General features: G+C 48.7%; 1 protein-coding gene across 1 annotated transcript; it reads right to left on the bottom strand.

Annotated features, from left to right (window-relative positions):
- Positions 1-3,980: 3,980 nt before the first annotated feature.
- LOC142581865 (uncharacterized) lies at positions 3,981-7,397 on the bottom strand. The gene is made up of 3 exons (XM_075691310.1): positions 7,130-7,397; positions 6,482-6,589; positions 3,981-4,364 (listed from the first exon to the last, which is right to left on the bottom strand). Exons 1-3 carry the CDS (start codon positions 7,334-7,336, stop codon positions 4,116-4,118), a joined length of 564 nt encoding a protein of 187 aa, XP_075547425.1. The 5' UTR covers positions 7,337-7,397; the 3' UTR covers positions 3,981-4,115.
- Positions 7,398-15,927: the final 8,530 nt, after the last annotated feature.

The following is a 15,927-nucleotide window of genomic DNA, read 5'->3' as shown; positions in this document are numbered from 1 at the left end:
CGTCTGCTCGCGAATACGCGTGCTCTGCCAGCAGAGGTCAACCACTGGCGATTCGAAGTGCATGTCGCGATTATTATAATTGTTGCGAAGAGCGACAACAACGGTAAGAAAATATTGCGGCTTGTGAGAGTCGGTGATTCATTCCGAAGCGCCGTAAGCTTTAGCTTTGAAGTGAACCGGAAAAGGCCTAGCGACGATATCGGCGGCGCTGAACTATCAGAGGCGGTGAAGCTGCCGTCGATGCCAGAGTGACCACTCCTCGGTCGCTGATTGGCCTCTTCGCCGTACGGCTGCCGCACAAATGGGTCCCGGGCCCGTCCTCTCTACGGCAAGGAAATCTCGCCGTTCGCGAGCAAAACCGCCGTCGCACGGGGGCCCGCGAACGGCAAACGGCGTGCGGCGAGTTTCCGTGCCGGTAACGTGGACGGGCCGGTAACGTGGAAAGGCCAAGCGAAGGAGATTCCGCTCCGAGCTGCCGAACTATGCGGCTATGCGAGGAGAGAAGCAGACAACACGAACGCCGCATATCCTGGTCCCTTTCGAAGTCGGCCGGCGGCGAGCGCTCAAACGTCCCGTCCGCAGGGCAACTCGCCGCACGCAGCTTGCCGTTCGCGGCCCGGCGTGCGGCGTTCGTGTTGTCCACTTCTCTCCTCTTGTGTCCGTGTCAGCACGCCTTACCCCTTCTTTGCATTAAGAAAGGATTTCTATATTCCTGTAGCTCGGTCGTAGAGGTGGCTATGCTCGGTTGCTCGGCTCAGCAGGCTCCGTAATCGGCATTTCATCGCTACTCATCATACGTCACGTTTTTGTGCTGGTGTGCTATGACGTCAATATTTTCGTTCCTCCTCTGTGACGTAGTAACTGCCGCGCTAGCGATGGGTCTCGACTACGAGAAGGAGTTTTTAATGACTCTTTGGAGCTGAATTAAAATTATATTGAAATGTTTGCAGCGTCCAATACCTCGTTCTGGGTGTCCTTGCATACGGAAGCAGCCTACAACATGCTTTTTATAGCCTCAAAATTTGGTGTCCCAACCCCTTTAAGCATGAGCTTCGGCATTTTGTCGCTATTTTGGCTTGTTAGTGATCCATAAAGCAGTAAATATGGCACGTTGCAGAGAAGCATACACAAAGAAGAAACGTGGACACACTGGGCGATAAGGGTGTCCAGTTCCTTATTTGTTGACCTTTTCTTTCTGCGCGCTATCTTTACTGCTCTTCAGTGCTGACTGTTGCGGGCTCTGCTAGAGTATTATTCAAAGGTGTAACCGGTTCACTTTCGTTAGCATATTATCAAACGATATGGAGGTGAAGATTGCGATGAAGTGAGTGACTTTCGCGACGAATGGATGTATCCGTCGCTTTCGAAAGTGACGAACAGTCTTCCTCACTTTAGCGACGAAACCGGACAAATTGGTTTATTCTGGCTTGATGTTAGGTTGAGCGATGAATAATCTGCTATGCTTGCGATAGTTGGCTAATATTGCCAAAAAACAGGTCAAAAACATGCCAAAGCAGACGAGGACGTTTGTGTATAGTGTCGGTACTTTTCTTAGTCCTGCTCCGACGTCTAATATGAGCTGCAATGATAGTGAAGAAAAGACTGAAGTGATTTATCTTTTTTCCTTCCTCGCCAAAATGAGCTACGTCGTGGCAGATCATTCCAGCTCAATCGAGCCGACAGTGAAAGCCTTCAATTTGGTTCCAAGCGCGCAACAAGAGAAGTAGGTCACTCACGTCCCACCTTAACGTCGCCCTAAAATCCGTCGCATGTCTCCTTAGGCACCATGGGCGAGTCGTCTGGGCAGCCGAAGGAGTCCGCGAATGCCGGAACGTGCTTAGCTGCCGCGTTGCAAATCCAGCGACCCGGCATCCGGCCAGATCCGTTCCTGCGAAACGTGTAGAAGGCTACCGCTTTACACGGTTTGTCCGCAAAGTGATGTCAGTGATTTTATTGTGAAGCGACTGCATACGTCGCAGTGTGCTAGGATCGGTTGGGATTCGTGTAGAGGGAGATTAGGTTACGCACGCGCGTTCTCTCAGTCGTCTGCCACCATCTGGAGAGTAAAAACAGGATTTTCCACGAAACTCGTTTCCATTTCCCGTGCAAGACGTGGTGCGCAGCTCGTTGGAACAAAGGACTGCTATCAAACTTTGCGTGAAATTCGGCAAGTCCGCAGTAGAAACTTGATAAAGACGGCCTTTGGTTATAATTGCTTGTCGGAACGTCAAGTCTACCGGTGGCAGAAAGCCTCTTTGCAAGGTATTGAAGAGGTCAGCGATGAAGCCCACTCTGGAGGACCGTCAGCGACCATCACCAATGAAAATGTGACGCGTGTGAGGGATCTTTTGAACTCAGATGGTCGTTTGAGTGTCCGTTTAGGGGCACAGATATTAAACATTCCAAGAGATTTTGACGAATAATTTGCAGATGCGAAAAGTGTGCGCCAAGATTGTGCCCAAAGTCTTAATTTACGACCAAAAATCGTGCCGAGTTAAAACGTGCCGAGAAATATGGAACTTGTGTGAAAAGCGGCCCCCGCTATTTAGACAATGTCATCACAGCCGACGAGTCTTGGTTCTTGAATACGACCCTGAAACAAAGAGGCAAAGTGCCGAGTGGCGCACCTCAGCATCTGCTCGCCCCAAGAAGGCCAGAATGAGCATGTAAAGGTCAAGACCATGCTCACTGTGTTCTTTGACATTAGGGGACACCACGTGCTTGTACCATGTGGTACAACCGTCAATGCCAAATTCTACGTGGAAGTGCTCAAGAGACTCAAACGAAGGGTTTGTAGAGTCCGGGCTGAAATCGCGGTCGATTGGCAACCTCAACGTGAAAACGCGCAAGCCCACACCGCCTTCCTCGTGACCCGCTTCCTGGTCGATTCAAAGGTGCCAACGGGTTTCCAGCTGCCCTACAGTACTTACATGGCTCCGCGCGACTTGTTTTTTGTTTCTGCGCTTGAAAACTCCAACGAAAGGACATCATTTCTGGACAGTTGACAAAGTTCAAGAGGCTTGCACCAAGGCTGTAAAGGACATTCCGGAGGAAGCCAAGCCTGTCGCCTTCGATGCCTGTAAATCTCGCTGGAAGCGATGTATCGACGCAGCAGGAGTCTATTTTGAAACTATTTAACGCGTTGTACTGACCTATTCAATAAATTCGTTTTAATCGACTCATTGACGTTACTTTTCGGACATACCCTGTATTTCACGCACATGTACCACTTCAAAAAAAGGAAAGGAGAGGTTGCGATTTTGTGGAGTCATTTACATACAGGATATGGCATATCTCCGTCCGGATGAAAGCAGCGTAATCGTAAGCCTATATTAATTTGACTGGTACTCTGAGAGAGTTGCCTGGTCTTTCACGCAATATGTTTCACCACGCAGCGCACTTATTGCTGAAAAGAGAGCCCACAGTAATGTGTCCAGCTGGCGTCATTCAATCAGGAGTGCTGTAATTCGCGTGCCTCTCTCTCTCGTCACGTGCCCTCCTAGCCAAAGCATAACTGTGTCTAACTGTGTACGAGCAGTAAGTAAACAGCGCTAAACATCAGGACGAAGAGAGGGACCAAGACCACAGCGCTGGAAAGGAGAGGCTGAAGGAGGATACATACTAGGTACAGAAAGGAGGACACAGACCACAGTGCTGCGGTCTGTGTCCCTCCCTAATTCGTCCTTTTGCTTAGCGCTGTTTACTGCTGGTAATCATGAACCAACCAGCCCAAATGCGTACTTTTCTGCAGCCTAGCACATAGTTTCGAGTGTCGTCTCAAACGCCAGGGCATAAAGGGTGTAGCAGGCCTTCGTGCGTAAAGGCTCGTGTGTAAAGCCCCTCAAAAAAAATTGTATTTAGAAGCATCACTCGCGCGCGCCTCCTAGCGCCCTCTTGGGCTAAGCTATTCTGAAATGAGTTGCAGTTTAAGCCACGGATTCCATATTTTCTCTGCGCGTGAAGAACGTACTTGGAGAGCAATAACATACAGTCCAAACTTGGAGGCCGGAGTGATTAGAACTGGCTCGTTCGTATTTCTTTTCACTCGACGACAGGATAGGCTAGCGCGAAGCGTTTAAATCTCAGCTTTTAAACATGCAGGCTCGCGTCCTCGCTTACACGTAAAGCTCGCAGAATCCCCGGCAGAACCGCACAAAGAAGCGCTGCCGCATCGACAGCGGGCCCTGCTGCGACATTACAGACGGTGCATCGTGGCGTCCTCGCCCGCTGGAGTCGGCTGTCGAAGGGCGGTTGAACGTCGCAAGCTCGAACGCCGTCTGCAGGCCGAGTATGGCGCTTCCTAGCTGGTCCCACACGTCTGCGTCCGAGAACTCCAGGCCACCGGCGCTGCCGGACAGGTACACCTGCAGACGTCCACCGCGCCGTTCGGCGAGAGCTTTCGCATAGCGGAGCCTCGTAGAAGAAAAGGGAACAAGGTCGTCAATCAAATCTGAGGCTCGTTAAACCCAGCGTTTTAAGACTGTGCCCTGCATCTTCCTTAGGGATTAAACGATTTACGATGGATGTCTAGCAGCGCAACTAGCTCTAAATTGAAACGTTAAAAGAAAAGGAAAGGGAGCGTGTCGTATATTGACCTCAGCCGTTCTCCTGGTAACTTTCGGTTCAACATGGCGAGACTTCCTGGCACGTGCACTCTTATCACGGTAATGCTTAATAAAGGAGCATATTTTCACGATTCTGTGCACCTACGAATAGAAGTTACATAGTAATTTTTACTCAAGTAAACTTTATTAATGGGACATATTCTCAGAAATTTGTGCACCTATAAATTAAAAATGAAATTGTAACCTTTACTCAAGTAAGGTTTACGAAAAATGCATTTCTCACAATTTTGTGCACCCATAAATTAGAAGGTATATAGTAACCTTTAGTAAACGAGTAGATACGCCTAGTTTCTTTGCATTGTAACCTTTGGTATAGACATACAGTCTTGCAAGTCTTCACCGGCGCGTCCATCTGCGCATGCCCATGAATTTTGGACATTGACTCTTCAGCCATCCGTCAAACTTCACCGCGATGCACTCCGTAGCTAACTGAGCAGCACTTTATTAAAATTCATTTCAACAGGTCAGCTGAACTTACCAATGTCAGAAAGATACTGCTTTCTGAAAAGTATAGGCATTTACAGCACTTAGTCTTAACTTCTCTGATGCATTATAGCAGCGCTTTGGTCAAAGTTAAACCACTGCGATAACTCAGAGAGGAAACTACGACTAAGCGCCGTAAAAGCGTATGTTATCAGAAAAAAAAAGTATCCTTTTCACATATGTAAGGGAAAGCTGGCAAACTTCGGCTGATCTTCTGAAACATCATTCTTTGAAAGCGCTGCTCAATGAGTTACGTTAGTGCCCTGCAGGGAAGTTCAATGGATGGCAGAAGGAGCGATGTACAAAATTCATGGGCATATACGCAGACGGACGCGCAGGTGAAGACGTGCAAGGCGGTATGCGTATACGAAAGATCACAAGAAAAGAAAAAAAGTTTATAAAAATGGCCGGAGGGGGCTATACCCGAAATTCTTGGACATTACTCGCTGTCTGACATTAATAAATATTCAGGTCTTAAGACAAAATTACATTTTATTGCTGTGAAAGCTTCATAGCAGCAACAGACGTCGCAAATATCGCGATATAGCCTATACAATTATTTAGAGGCAAACTTTTACTAATTAGCGCTTTTTTTATTTCTTTAGGTGACATGTCACTGCATATAGTCGGTTCGTGGTATTCCGGTAGGGGTTTGCGCCAATTCATCCGCGCCGATAGATAAGCGGAATAGTCCCGCTTATAGCAGTCAATGTTTTGCGTCTTTTGGGTAAACTGAATGTGGAATAATATGGTCGAGGGCTCTGCTACTCGCGTCTACGACATTCGGTACCTCGGTCTGCGAAGGTATGTCTGACACATAATTAGAATGTCTGGCGCTTGACCGGGACTCACGAAAGTAATGTAATCGGAAATTGTCGCACATCGTGTACAGCGTCTATTTCGTGCATTTACTTTGGGACCTCGCCAAAACACAGCAAGATATAGCGGTATGGGACAAAAAAGAATGGAAATAGAGTCGGGCAGTATTGATAGAGAGCAACAACAAAGCACTGATTCACCATTGGCAGTGGTGATTGATCGAACATATTGAGCGCTGCATCGCGCTTTGTAAATTAGAATATACTGAGAGAAAGCATAGTGAATGCATTGTTATATGAACCCTAAATTGCGAATGAATTGTCCTATTAAAAAATGTAGCGCAGTGCCAGCATGCGCGATGTTTCGCATATTTTGGTATACTTCCAAGAAGAGCCGTTACTAGCCAAAGCTTATTCTATATTGCACGAGGGTGTGGTCCTTGTGTATCTGGTATAGCTTTTGCACAGCTTTAAGCTGCTTTCGAGATAAGGTACATTAACGCATTAGAAATTAAACATATGACAATGTCACTTTTTCTTCGGGGAGTTATCTACCTGCCGGAGGCACAGCACGTATTGCCACATCTGCTGACGTGTCTTGGGAGTCCACCACTCACGCGCTGTGCCTGTCTCGTCCACGTGGCTGCCACGCTCCCCTACCGCCTGCGTCAACACCAAGTTTTGTCGTTGTAATTGCCATAATTACGGTACAGCAAAAGACGAGAGACGGCAGAAGCAGCATAGACAGTTGTTGCCACTGTTGCTTCTGTCGTCCCTCGACTTGTTGGGCACCGCAATACTGGTAATAATCATGCACTAACTAGTCCAGCAACACGTTTTATTGAACTAATATTGTATGTACATATATATTGTGCAGTGTCAAAAGATTGAAGTGTCTCCAGAATCGCATTTGAATTTGAATGAGCAGAAACTTACTAACGTCGACACAATTGTATAGCGAGAGGCCCCAAACGCATGCACACGCACATATCTTTTTTAACAATTTCTTGTTTTCATTTGACATTTGCAACTCAGTTAAAAGGAGATAGTGCACTAAAGGCCTTACTATTAACATACATCGCAACAAAGAATAGAGAAGCAAGAACAAAAGAGCATGCTCGTACTGTGCACAGTGCCCCTGAAAGACGTGACACCCAGTAGGTGCGGTAAGATACGGAGCAAGGTTGAACCTGTCATGTATACCTGAAGCATTTGCTGCGCCGCCATGGTTCCCAACGTGGCCAGGTCCAAGAAAGGGAAACCCGACGCGAACGGCTCCCTGAGCTGTGCAGCCGGCACGCACAGCTCGTTGTCGCGGCTGAGCCTCACGTGCGGACTCTGCTGGCGCGTCAGCAGCCAGCCGCGTTCTGGGGAACGGCGCGTGCGCTGGAGGAACGCCAGCGCGGTCATCGTGTGCGCCAGGAATCCACCCCAGGAACTGTGGCTCGGGGCAGGGAGGTCGCGGGGTCGATAACCACCGACGCCCTGCGGCGTGGCGTCGCAAGGTTGCTATAGATCCAGATGCAAGCTTGGGCTAGTTAGTTCGAAATTAGGTTCGGTACGCGTCTTTCGTTCGTCCAAGATGTCCGCGCCGATTACCACTTCGAAAAGGCAGTAAATAAACGAGAGTTGTGCTACCTTCACGAATAGATCATGGCTCGTTATGTGGAGGTGATGCTGGGACCCGCGGGACCACGGTGGGGCATCAGCGGCACCAACGTGTAGCACCAACGTATAGTACCAACGTATAGTCCTTATAAAATTTTGAAAATGAACGAGACGAGTGCTTATTCTTGAACAATTCATACAATCAGAGTAACAAAGTAGCGGAGGGAGGCTATACTTGCCGAAGGAAGTGAATCCCTCTGCACCTACTTCCGCTTGAAGGTACTGTTATATACTGTGTGATTGCAGTATACCACGCTTCATTCACTAAGCAAGTAGAATCGCTCTGACCACGTCTTCTTCTGAGGACTTCGTAGCTTAGAAATACCACGTTGTGAATAACCACACCATGCTTAGAAAGGGGAAATGTATTGCCACTAAAATAATCATGTATACAGTTATGTTAGTACCATATACTCAGTACCACAAAGAAAGAATATTTCGCTGCGTCGTCCGTATTGCGAGAGCTACAGTAAGCGCTCACAAACCAAATAGAGTAGGGCATTACATACGCAATCTACCTTCATACTTTACAATGCAGGCCGCAGAACTTCGGCTATAGGATACTGGGCCGCATCTTGTACTCATGCATTTTACTATATTCTACATCCCATCAAAACACCTATAAATATACTTACCTAACAAACATGCATAAAAAACAAAACGATATAGCTACACAGAGGAATAAGACATATTTTTATTGATAAAATAAGCTGCAGGTGAATGTTCTTCGGGCCCTTAACCAATTAAACTTTCATTAGCTGTCGCCTAAACAAGTACTGTAAGCTGCTAAACGGGGCTGAGACGTTCAAGCGAGGGAGAGCTGGATTGTATATCATGTGGAGTCTTTAGCAACAACACATTAGAGAGCCGCCTACTACCGTTTAGAAAACAAACGGAGAAAGCTGCCGTTAAGGGTGAGCACTTGTTGGAAACGGCAATAGTGCGTCCATTGAGGCGAAAACATTCTGAGGGTAGCCTCGCCACCATATATGGATCTCTAAAAACTTCCATGCAGCATGGGCTGTCGCGCTCTATGCAGCTCGAAAGGTACACAAGGAATGGTAAGCTGAGGATACGTGCGGGTGGCTTGGGAAAAACGGCTCTGACGGCGGCCAGCTTGCTCTCCGCCGTGACGCGGCTCTCCCCGTCGAGCACGTGAGAGGCGTGCACCCGCTCGCGCAGCTTCAGCCTCAGCTCGTGCACCAGCGTCTGGGCGCGCGGCACGAACCGTTGGTCAGCGATGGCCTCCGAGTAGAGCACGTTCCAGACGGGCGACAACACGCGACGGCTCAGCCGAAGGCAACGCTCATCGTCACTGCCACTGCTCCCTTTCTTGCCGCCCAGCACTGCGACGATCGAGAGAGAGAGAGAGAACTTTACTGTCGCTCAGTGGATTACCGAGAAAGTGGCCTCAGTCCAGGCCGAGACAGCGGCTGACGCGCGTGGCGCTTTTCTTGCGCTGGAATGGCGCGCGTCGGCGCCGGTCAGGGAAATATTTCAACGCCGGTCCGCGTTTTTTCCACAGCACTTGTATTCCAACAATTCTTGGGTTCCACGCGTGAAAACCACGATCTGATTACAAGGCATGGCGTAGTGGGGTACTCCTGATTGCAATTTTGACCACCTGGTGTTCTTTAACGTGCACATAAATATAAGTAAACGAATGTTTTTTTTTTCTTTACATTTCGCCCCGATCTAAATACGGCCGTGCCGCGGGCGTGATAGAACCGGCGACCTCGAGGTCATCAGCGCAACGCCATAGCCACTGAGCTATAGTGGTGGGTGGCTCACATTCTGGCCAAGAAAGTCTAACTCGTAATGCTCTTTGTATAGTAATACTGCTTGTCTAGTGCTCTATAGATAGTGCTCATTCTCCATGCTTCCATGCATATCTCCGCCAAAATACTTCAGTTCTACTGTCTACAGTTCCGCCACAACGTCGTTCATTAGGTGGGGATGGCGGAAATGCTGCTTAATAACAGTGCGCTATGGCGACCGCGAAGTGATCAGTATATACAATTCGCAGTCTACAACAAACTGCGGATTTTCTTCGCACTGTCATGAGGAGTACTGGTTCCTTAAGTTTTCGCATGGTGAATACAGAACGCCATTAGCACACATGTCAGAGAGATGCCGCTTTACCTCGTGCGATGTGCAGCCCAAGAACTGTGGCGAACGATTGGACGAGGAGGAAGGGCGACACCATTTCGCGGTAGTGCGCCTTCAGCAGCACGCTAAGAACGGAGCGTACGGTGGACACCGCTCGGATCAGCACTCCGGGAGGCGCGGAGGAAAGGCCGGAAGCTGCGTACTGCGTGTCACACATGCCACGTGCACCGTGAATGTACTCGCAGACACGTTAAAAACGACAAGAAAGGGGGTTAACCGAGGGGCGCGATTTTCATTAGTCATATCATAAGAAGCCAACCAACACTGACACCAAGGACAACATGGAGGAAATTACTTGCGCTTAATAAATGAAATAACCAAACGATAAATTAATGGAAATGAAAGTGGATGAAAAAACAACTTGCCGCAGGTGGGGAACGAATCCACAACCTTCGCATTTCGCGTGCGATGTTCGACCGATTGAGCTACCGCGGCGCCGTTTCCCCATCCACTTTCTTGGGTATTTGTTTCCTAGTAGAACCCTGGGAGTGTTAGCCAGCGCCCGCCACCACTCACAGACCTTGGCGGCGGATGTGGAACATCCTTTCTGTCGCAGGCGTCCCGACAACGTGATCCTGTTTGGGTGAACATAAACTGGTCAATAAACCCACACATGCTACCTGAACGCATCAATGTTGCCGCATTCCAGACGCTCGTTATGTAATAAACGAGAATAATGCGAAGGTTGTGGGATCATTACTCACCTGCGGCAACTTGTTTTTCCATCCATTTTTATTTCCATTACTTTATAGTTTCGTTATTCATTCAATTTCATTTATTAAGCACAAGTAATTTCCCCTATGTTGTTCTTGTTGTCAGTGTTTGTTGGCTTTTTATGATATAACAGATACGTTGGAATATATGTAGTTGAGGCCTGCGGTAACCGATGCATTGTGGTAGAAGACTGCATGCCAAAACGGGTGACTCTGGAGACATCCCTGGTTCAATAACTGTTGTTCACTTCAGTTTTTCTAACTTCATGTTGTTTGAAAACAGAATATCAGAAGTATACGCTGGATGAAATACACCAATGTTGGCATACACTATGCTGGCCTGGTCGCATGTTTCGTAGCTCGCGCCTTGTGGCCCCTGGTAACAAAAATCTGAGTTCGGAAGGTTCTCACACAACAATGCTAACATTGTGACGAATGGCTATTATCATAATGGCGTGAGGCAACGCATGAATGCAGAATACGAACTCCAGTGGCCACATTTATCTTCCTTCATAACTTCCTTCATAACCAGGTGAAGTTGGTGAACACAACGCATTTTATAACTTGTCTTTAGAAATCCTCGAAATCATGGAGGACTTGTACGTGGTTTTACCAATAGGGGCGAGGTATGTCCTGAAATTGAAACTGAAAAACAACTGCTTTGCGTACGTTTCATCAAGAGTAGCATTTTACGCACCTGGCTAAAGTTTATGAGTTAACTACGTCAAAATGAGCGATTAGTTTTGTAAAAGGCTTATTTTGCAACGGAGATTGTACTCCCGCCAATTGTAAGCTGAAGTGCCGAAGGAAACGTTAATGGATAAAAACGTTCACAGGTGAGGCGTAGGCCTTCTCCTTGCCGACTGTACATAGTCACAGCATCAGACACTATCTCAAGTAACTATTGTCATCTGATATTTTAATGAAGATAAAAAAAATTGCCAAAACGGCGAACCATAAATATGGACACGTTACAAACGTGCTGGTCAGAACGGAATACGAAGATGCATCTTGATTATTTGGCAGCGGGCGCCCATCCTGTCGTACATGTTCTTTGGTCGCATCTGTTCTGCCCCGTTGAGTTCATGATGCTAATTGAGAATGTGACTACATATTATTTGTAGAAGTTGGTTCTTGTAACAGCGCCTAATGTTGCCTTGCTCCAAATTGTTTATCACGAGCATATGAAAGTACCTTATTCGCTCGGAAGCACCTTCTTTCCCTATTTTGGACTAAAACCAGCTAAAATGTAACTTGAGGACCAGTATGGGACCGTCGGAAATGACCATTGTGTTGCGTAGCCTTTCGACGCCATTTGCCGACATATTTATTTATTTATTTATTTATTTATTTATTTATTTATTTACTTATTTCGAAGGTTGGTTGACATACTACACGGTTGCCATGATGTTGAAGATGAAAAGCGACATCAATGGTCATGTGAACAGGCTGTTTAGCAACCCAAAATACGTTCACCACACAATGGTATTGAGCAAAAAGGAAATACAATATCCATAAAGGTTAATGAACATTTCGTTCGTGACCACTTGAGCAGGATTCAACCTTCTGTAGTAAAAGTCCTGAGTCCCTCAGCGTACCACACGAACCAGCCATCACCTTTAAGTAATTTGCCAAATGGAAGGGCGCATCGTACTCCTTCTCGAAGCTATCATTATTGAACACAAACCGTGGATGCGGCCTCGATCCAGACGTGAGCGGGAACCGAAGGGGCCAAGTGCGCGAGGACCTCCGGCGAGCGCATCGCTCCTCTCGGTGACGCTGCGCGCGACGACAACGACAGCATGTCACGCAGCACGTCCCCCATCTCGGCCATGTCGTCGTCGGCTAGCCGGGTGCGTAGATACAACGCGCACCACGACAGCACACGGGCCGCGGTTCCGTGCGGCAGCCGGTCGGCGGGAAGGGGCGCTTTGGACGGCTCAACCTGAAAGGAAGTTGAAGCGCGAAAGACGCGCGCTTTGAGGAAGGGGCAATGTAGCAATGAGGACCTCTCATAACTCTGCGGCGTCCTGTGAAGCGGATTTGTCAGCGCTTGTGGCCGCTTTGTCGAACCGGCGGAATAATAAACGCCTCGTGACAGTGTAGCGCAAGGGTCCAACCACAAAGAAGACACACAGCGCCTGTGACGTGCTTTGTGCGTCTTCTTTGTGGTTCTGCCCATACGCTACATTATGCGATTGCAATGCCTTTACTTCTGTCATCGCAGTCGTGTGGCATAGGTGCTGCAGCGCATGCAATCTCTGTAATGTATGGAAAGTCATAAGCAATTATTCGATGTCCTTTCTTTGTGTTGGTTGTCGCTAAAATGCCATTCCACCGCTATGGAAAAGCTTCAATGATCTGCAACAACACTGACACAATTTATTGTGCGGAAGACTGAAGACAGTACAGCATAGTCATGGGCTGTAGAAAAAAAAGGAAGTCAGGTCCCCATTGTGCAACATTTGACGTTGCATGATGATAAGCGTCAGTCATAACAAAACCGCCCTCTATTGCTGTAATTTGAGCCACTGACAGTCACCGCCTTTAGGCGAAGCCGCGTTTGAGAACGACGGAATTTTAGGATTGCGGCAGAAGGTTAAGGTTTTTCAAGCTACGATGCAACTTTCCCCGACACATGCGTTGTGTGGCGTATAGTACGGTGCCAACCGAGTCACGGTTGGCACCGTACTGCTGCTGGTTGTGCTGGCTTTGCAAGAGCGCGCGATAGAAAAGCGTACCAGCAGCTGCGTCCTGTTGGTACCCATCAGCCTGAAGCGCACACGGAGCACGGGTGTGAGGCCGAAGCGGAGGGACAGCAGAAGTATTAGGCGCACCACGTCCTCGTCCGGTGGGTCCGGCTTCAAGATACCCCATGACGAGTTCAGCGCCACCAGCAGGTGAACCGCTTCCGTGCGAAGATCCTGCAACCCAATGCGAACACTCAGCTATAGCATTTAAAGACCTACTGCAGCGAAAGCTCACTTTGGCTAAACTAATTATAAAAAGACTGGTATATACTATCGAATCAACCTTGGCAAAGCTGCAAGGCTAATGAATATTTAATTTTCTTATTGATAGCCTGTACATAGCACCTAAGAAACGGCGCCGCTTGGTCCCAGAGGTTGTGCCGAGGAGCCAGCGAGGCTCCTCGGCACGACGCTGTTCGTTGGCCGTGCGTCACTTCCGGCAAGCGGTAATGACTGCGTTTTCTTTTTCGATTTTAGAATCAAAAACGTGAATTTTTGCTAGATTTTTGTGTCGCATTTACTCCTCCTTCAAATGCAGTTCCACGTCTACGCTAAATGAAACTAGGATTCCTACGCCGTCCAAAATTCCGTTGCAGCTGGTTTTTAAAAATGAGGTTGTTGGCCATGTCAGCACGTGGTCAACGTTTAGGAACTCGTTGTGGTTTCTCGCTAGGGGAGGGTGGCTGGAGAAAGACAATGAATGAAACAAAGGATCGCAGGACAAGCAAATATCGTTACGCGAATAAAGGATTCAGAATGGAGACTATTTACAAAGTATATTTAAAAGAGGTAACTGCAGCGCTGGCCAGTTCAGCCGACAGCTCGAGAGCCAGAGAGCGTTCGTCGTCTTCGTCGGGGTGCCCACGTGCATCGACCACAAGAAACACGCCATATGCATGTATCATTACCCCCGGCAGCAGAACCGACGTCCCGGAGCGTCTAAATGTCATCACTGGGAGGGTGATACTGTTTCACTCGTGTAGCGCGCACGCTATCACTAAACTGGCAAGCAGATGGAGCGTCAGGGGCGATCTCGTAAATGACGGGAGTCACGGCACGAAGCACTCGTTATGGGCCTGTGTAACGAGACAGCAGCTTTTCTGACGGGCCGACCTGACGCGACGGAGACCATAGAAGCATCAGAGAACCAGGCGGGAAGTGCACGTGTCGGTGTCGCCGTTCGTACAAACACCTTTGACTATCTTGGGATTTCAGAAGGCGGTCACGGGCAATTTCCCTTGCGTGGGCACAGCGGGCGATGGCATCAAGTGCATATTCACTGGTCGGTGCCACGTGAACAGGGAGCCGGGTTGTGTCGAGGGGCAGTGCTGGTTCTCGACAGAACAGAAGGAAAAATGGGGAATAACCGGCTGTATCGTGGTGCGAGGAATTATGAGCAGATGTGACAAGCGGTTGAACGAAGTCCCAGTCAGTGTGGTCTGAAGAGACATTTCGCGAACATGTCTGTGAGAGTGCGATTGAGACGCTCCATGAGGCCATTTGTTTGCGTATGGTATGACGTGGATAGCTTGTGCCTCGTGGCACAGAACTGCAGTATGTCCGCGATAACTTTTGATAGGAATGTCCGGCCATGGTGTGTGAGACGTTGTCGCGGAGCTCCATGTAATAAAATCACGTCGCATAGAAGAAAATCGGCGACATCTGTGGAGCCGCTTGTAGGAAGCGCTCGGGTGATTGCGTAGCGCGTGGCGTAATCCGTGGCCACAGCGATCCACCTGTTCTCAGAGGTAGAAAGAGGAAGTCCAAACCAAGTAAGTCCAAACCAACGCGAAATAATGGTTCCGCGGAAATGTCGAGTGATTGAAGGTACCCGGCAGTGGGGAGGTCGTGAAGTTCACAGAGAATAGCCGACCGAAGGTGTTTACGGATCACAAGGAGTAATGCAGGGCCGTCGGGGTGAACGTTGTGGTGGTAGAGTACGCCTCTTGAAGTGTGAATAAGTGAAGGGAACTGTCGGTAAGTGACGATTCCAGGCGCAAGGACGCAAGGACGGATACGCAAGGACGGGTCACGGCGCTGCTCGTCAGCGACATGGAGCAGTGGAAAAACAGAAAGAACACAGGCGTCGGTGTCAGTATCAGACGTAGAGGTCGCGTCTTCAACTGTGTAGCGAGAGAGGCAATCTGGGTCCTGGTGTTGGTGTCCCGACTTGTAAGTCACTGTGTAGGGATATTCTTGTAGCCGGAGGACCCAACGACCGAGCCGGCCAGTAGGATTCTTGAGCGACGAAAGCCAACAGAGCGCATGGTGGTCTGTGATTACTGAGAAGGGCTTGCCATATAAATATCGGTAGAACTTTGAAACAGCCCAGACGAGAACAAGACATTCACGCTCGGTAATCGAAAAGTTGCGCTCTGCAGTTGTCAGGAGCCGGCTAGCGTAGGCTATAACGCGGTCGTGTCCATGTTGGCGTTGCGATAAGACGGCGCCGATCCCATGACCACTGGCATCGGTTCGGACCTCTGTAGGTGCGGACGGGTCAAAGTGGGCCAAGACCGGTAGATTGGTGAAAATCGGGATAAGGCGTGAAAATGCGGCAGTCTAAGGGGAACCCCACGTAAACGGCACGTCTTTCTTCAGAAGTTCGGTGAGTGGTCGAGCGATTGCTGCGAAATCTTTCACGAACCGTCGGAAATAAGAACAGAGCCCCACAAAATTCCGGACGTCCTTGACAGACTGA

Source organism: Dermacentor variabilis, chromosome 5 (genome assembly GCF_050947875.1).
Source record: "Dermacentor variabilis isolate Ectoservices chromosome 5, ASM5094787v1, whole genome shotgun sequence".
NCBI classification, from domain to species: Eukaryota; Metazoa; Arthropoda; class Arachnida; order Ixodida; family Ixodidae; genus Dermacentor; species Dermacentor variabilis.
This window is presented reverse-complemented; position numbering and strand designations above follow the sequence as displayed.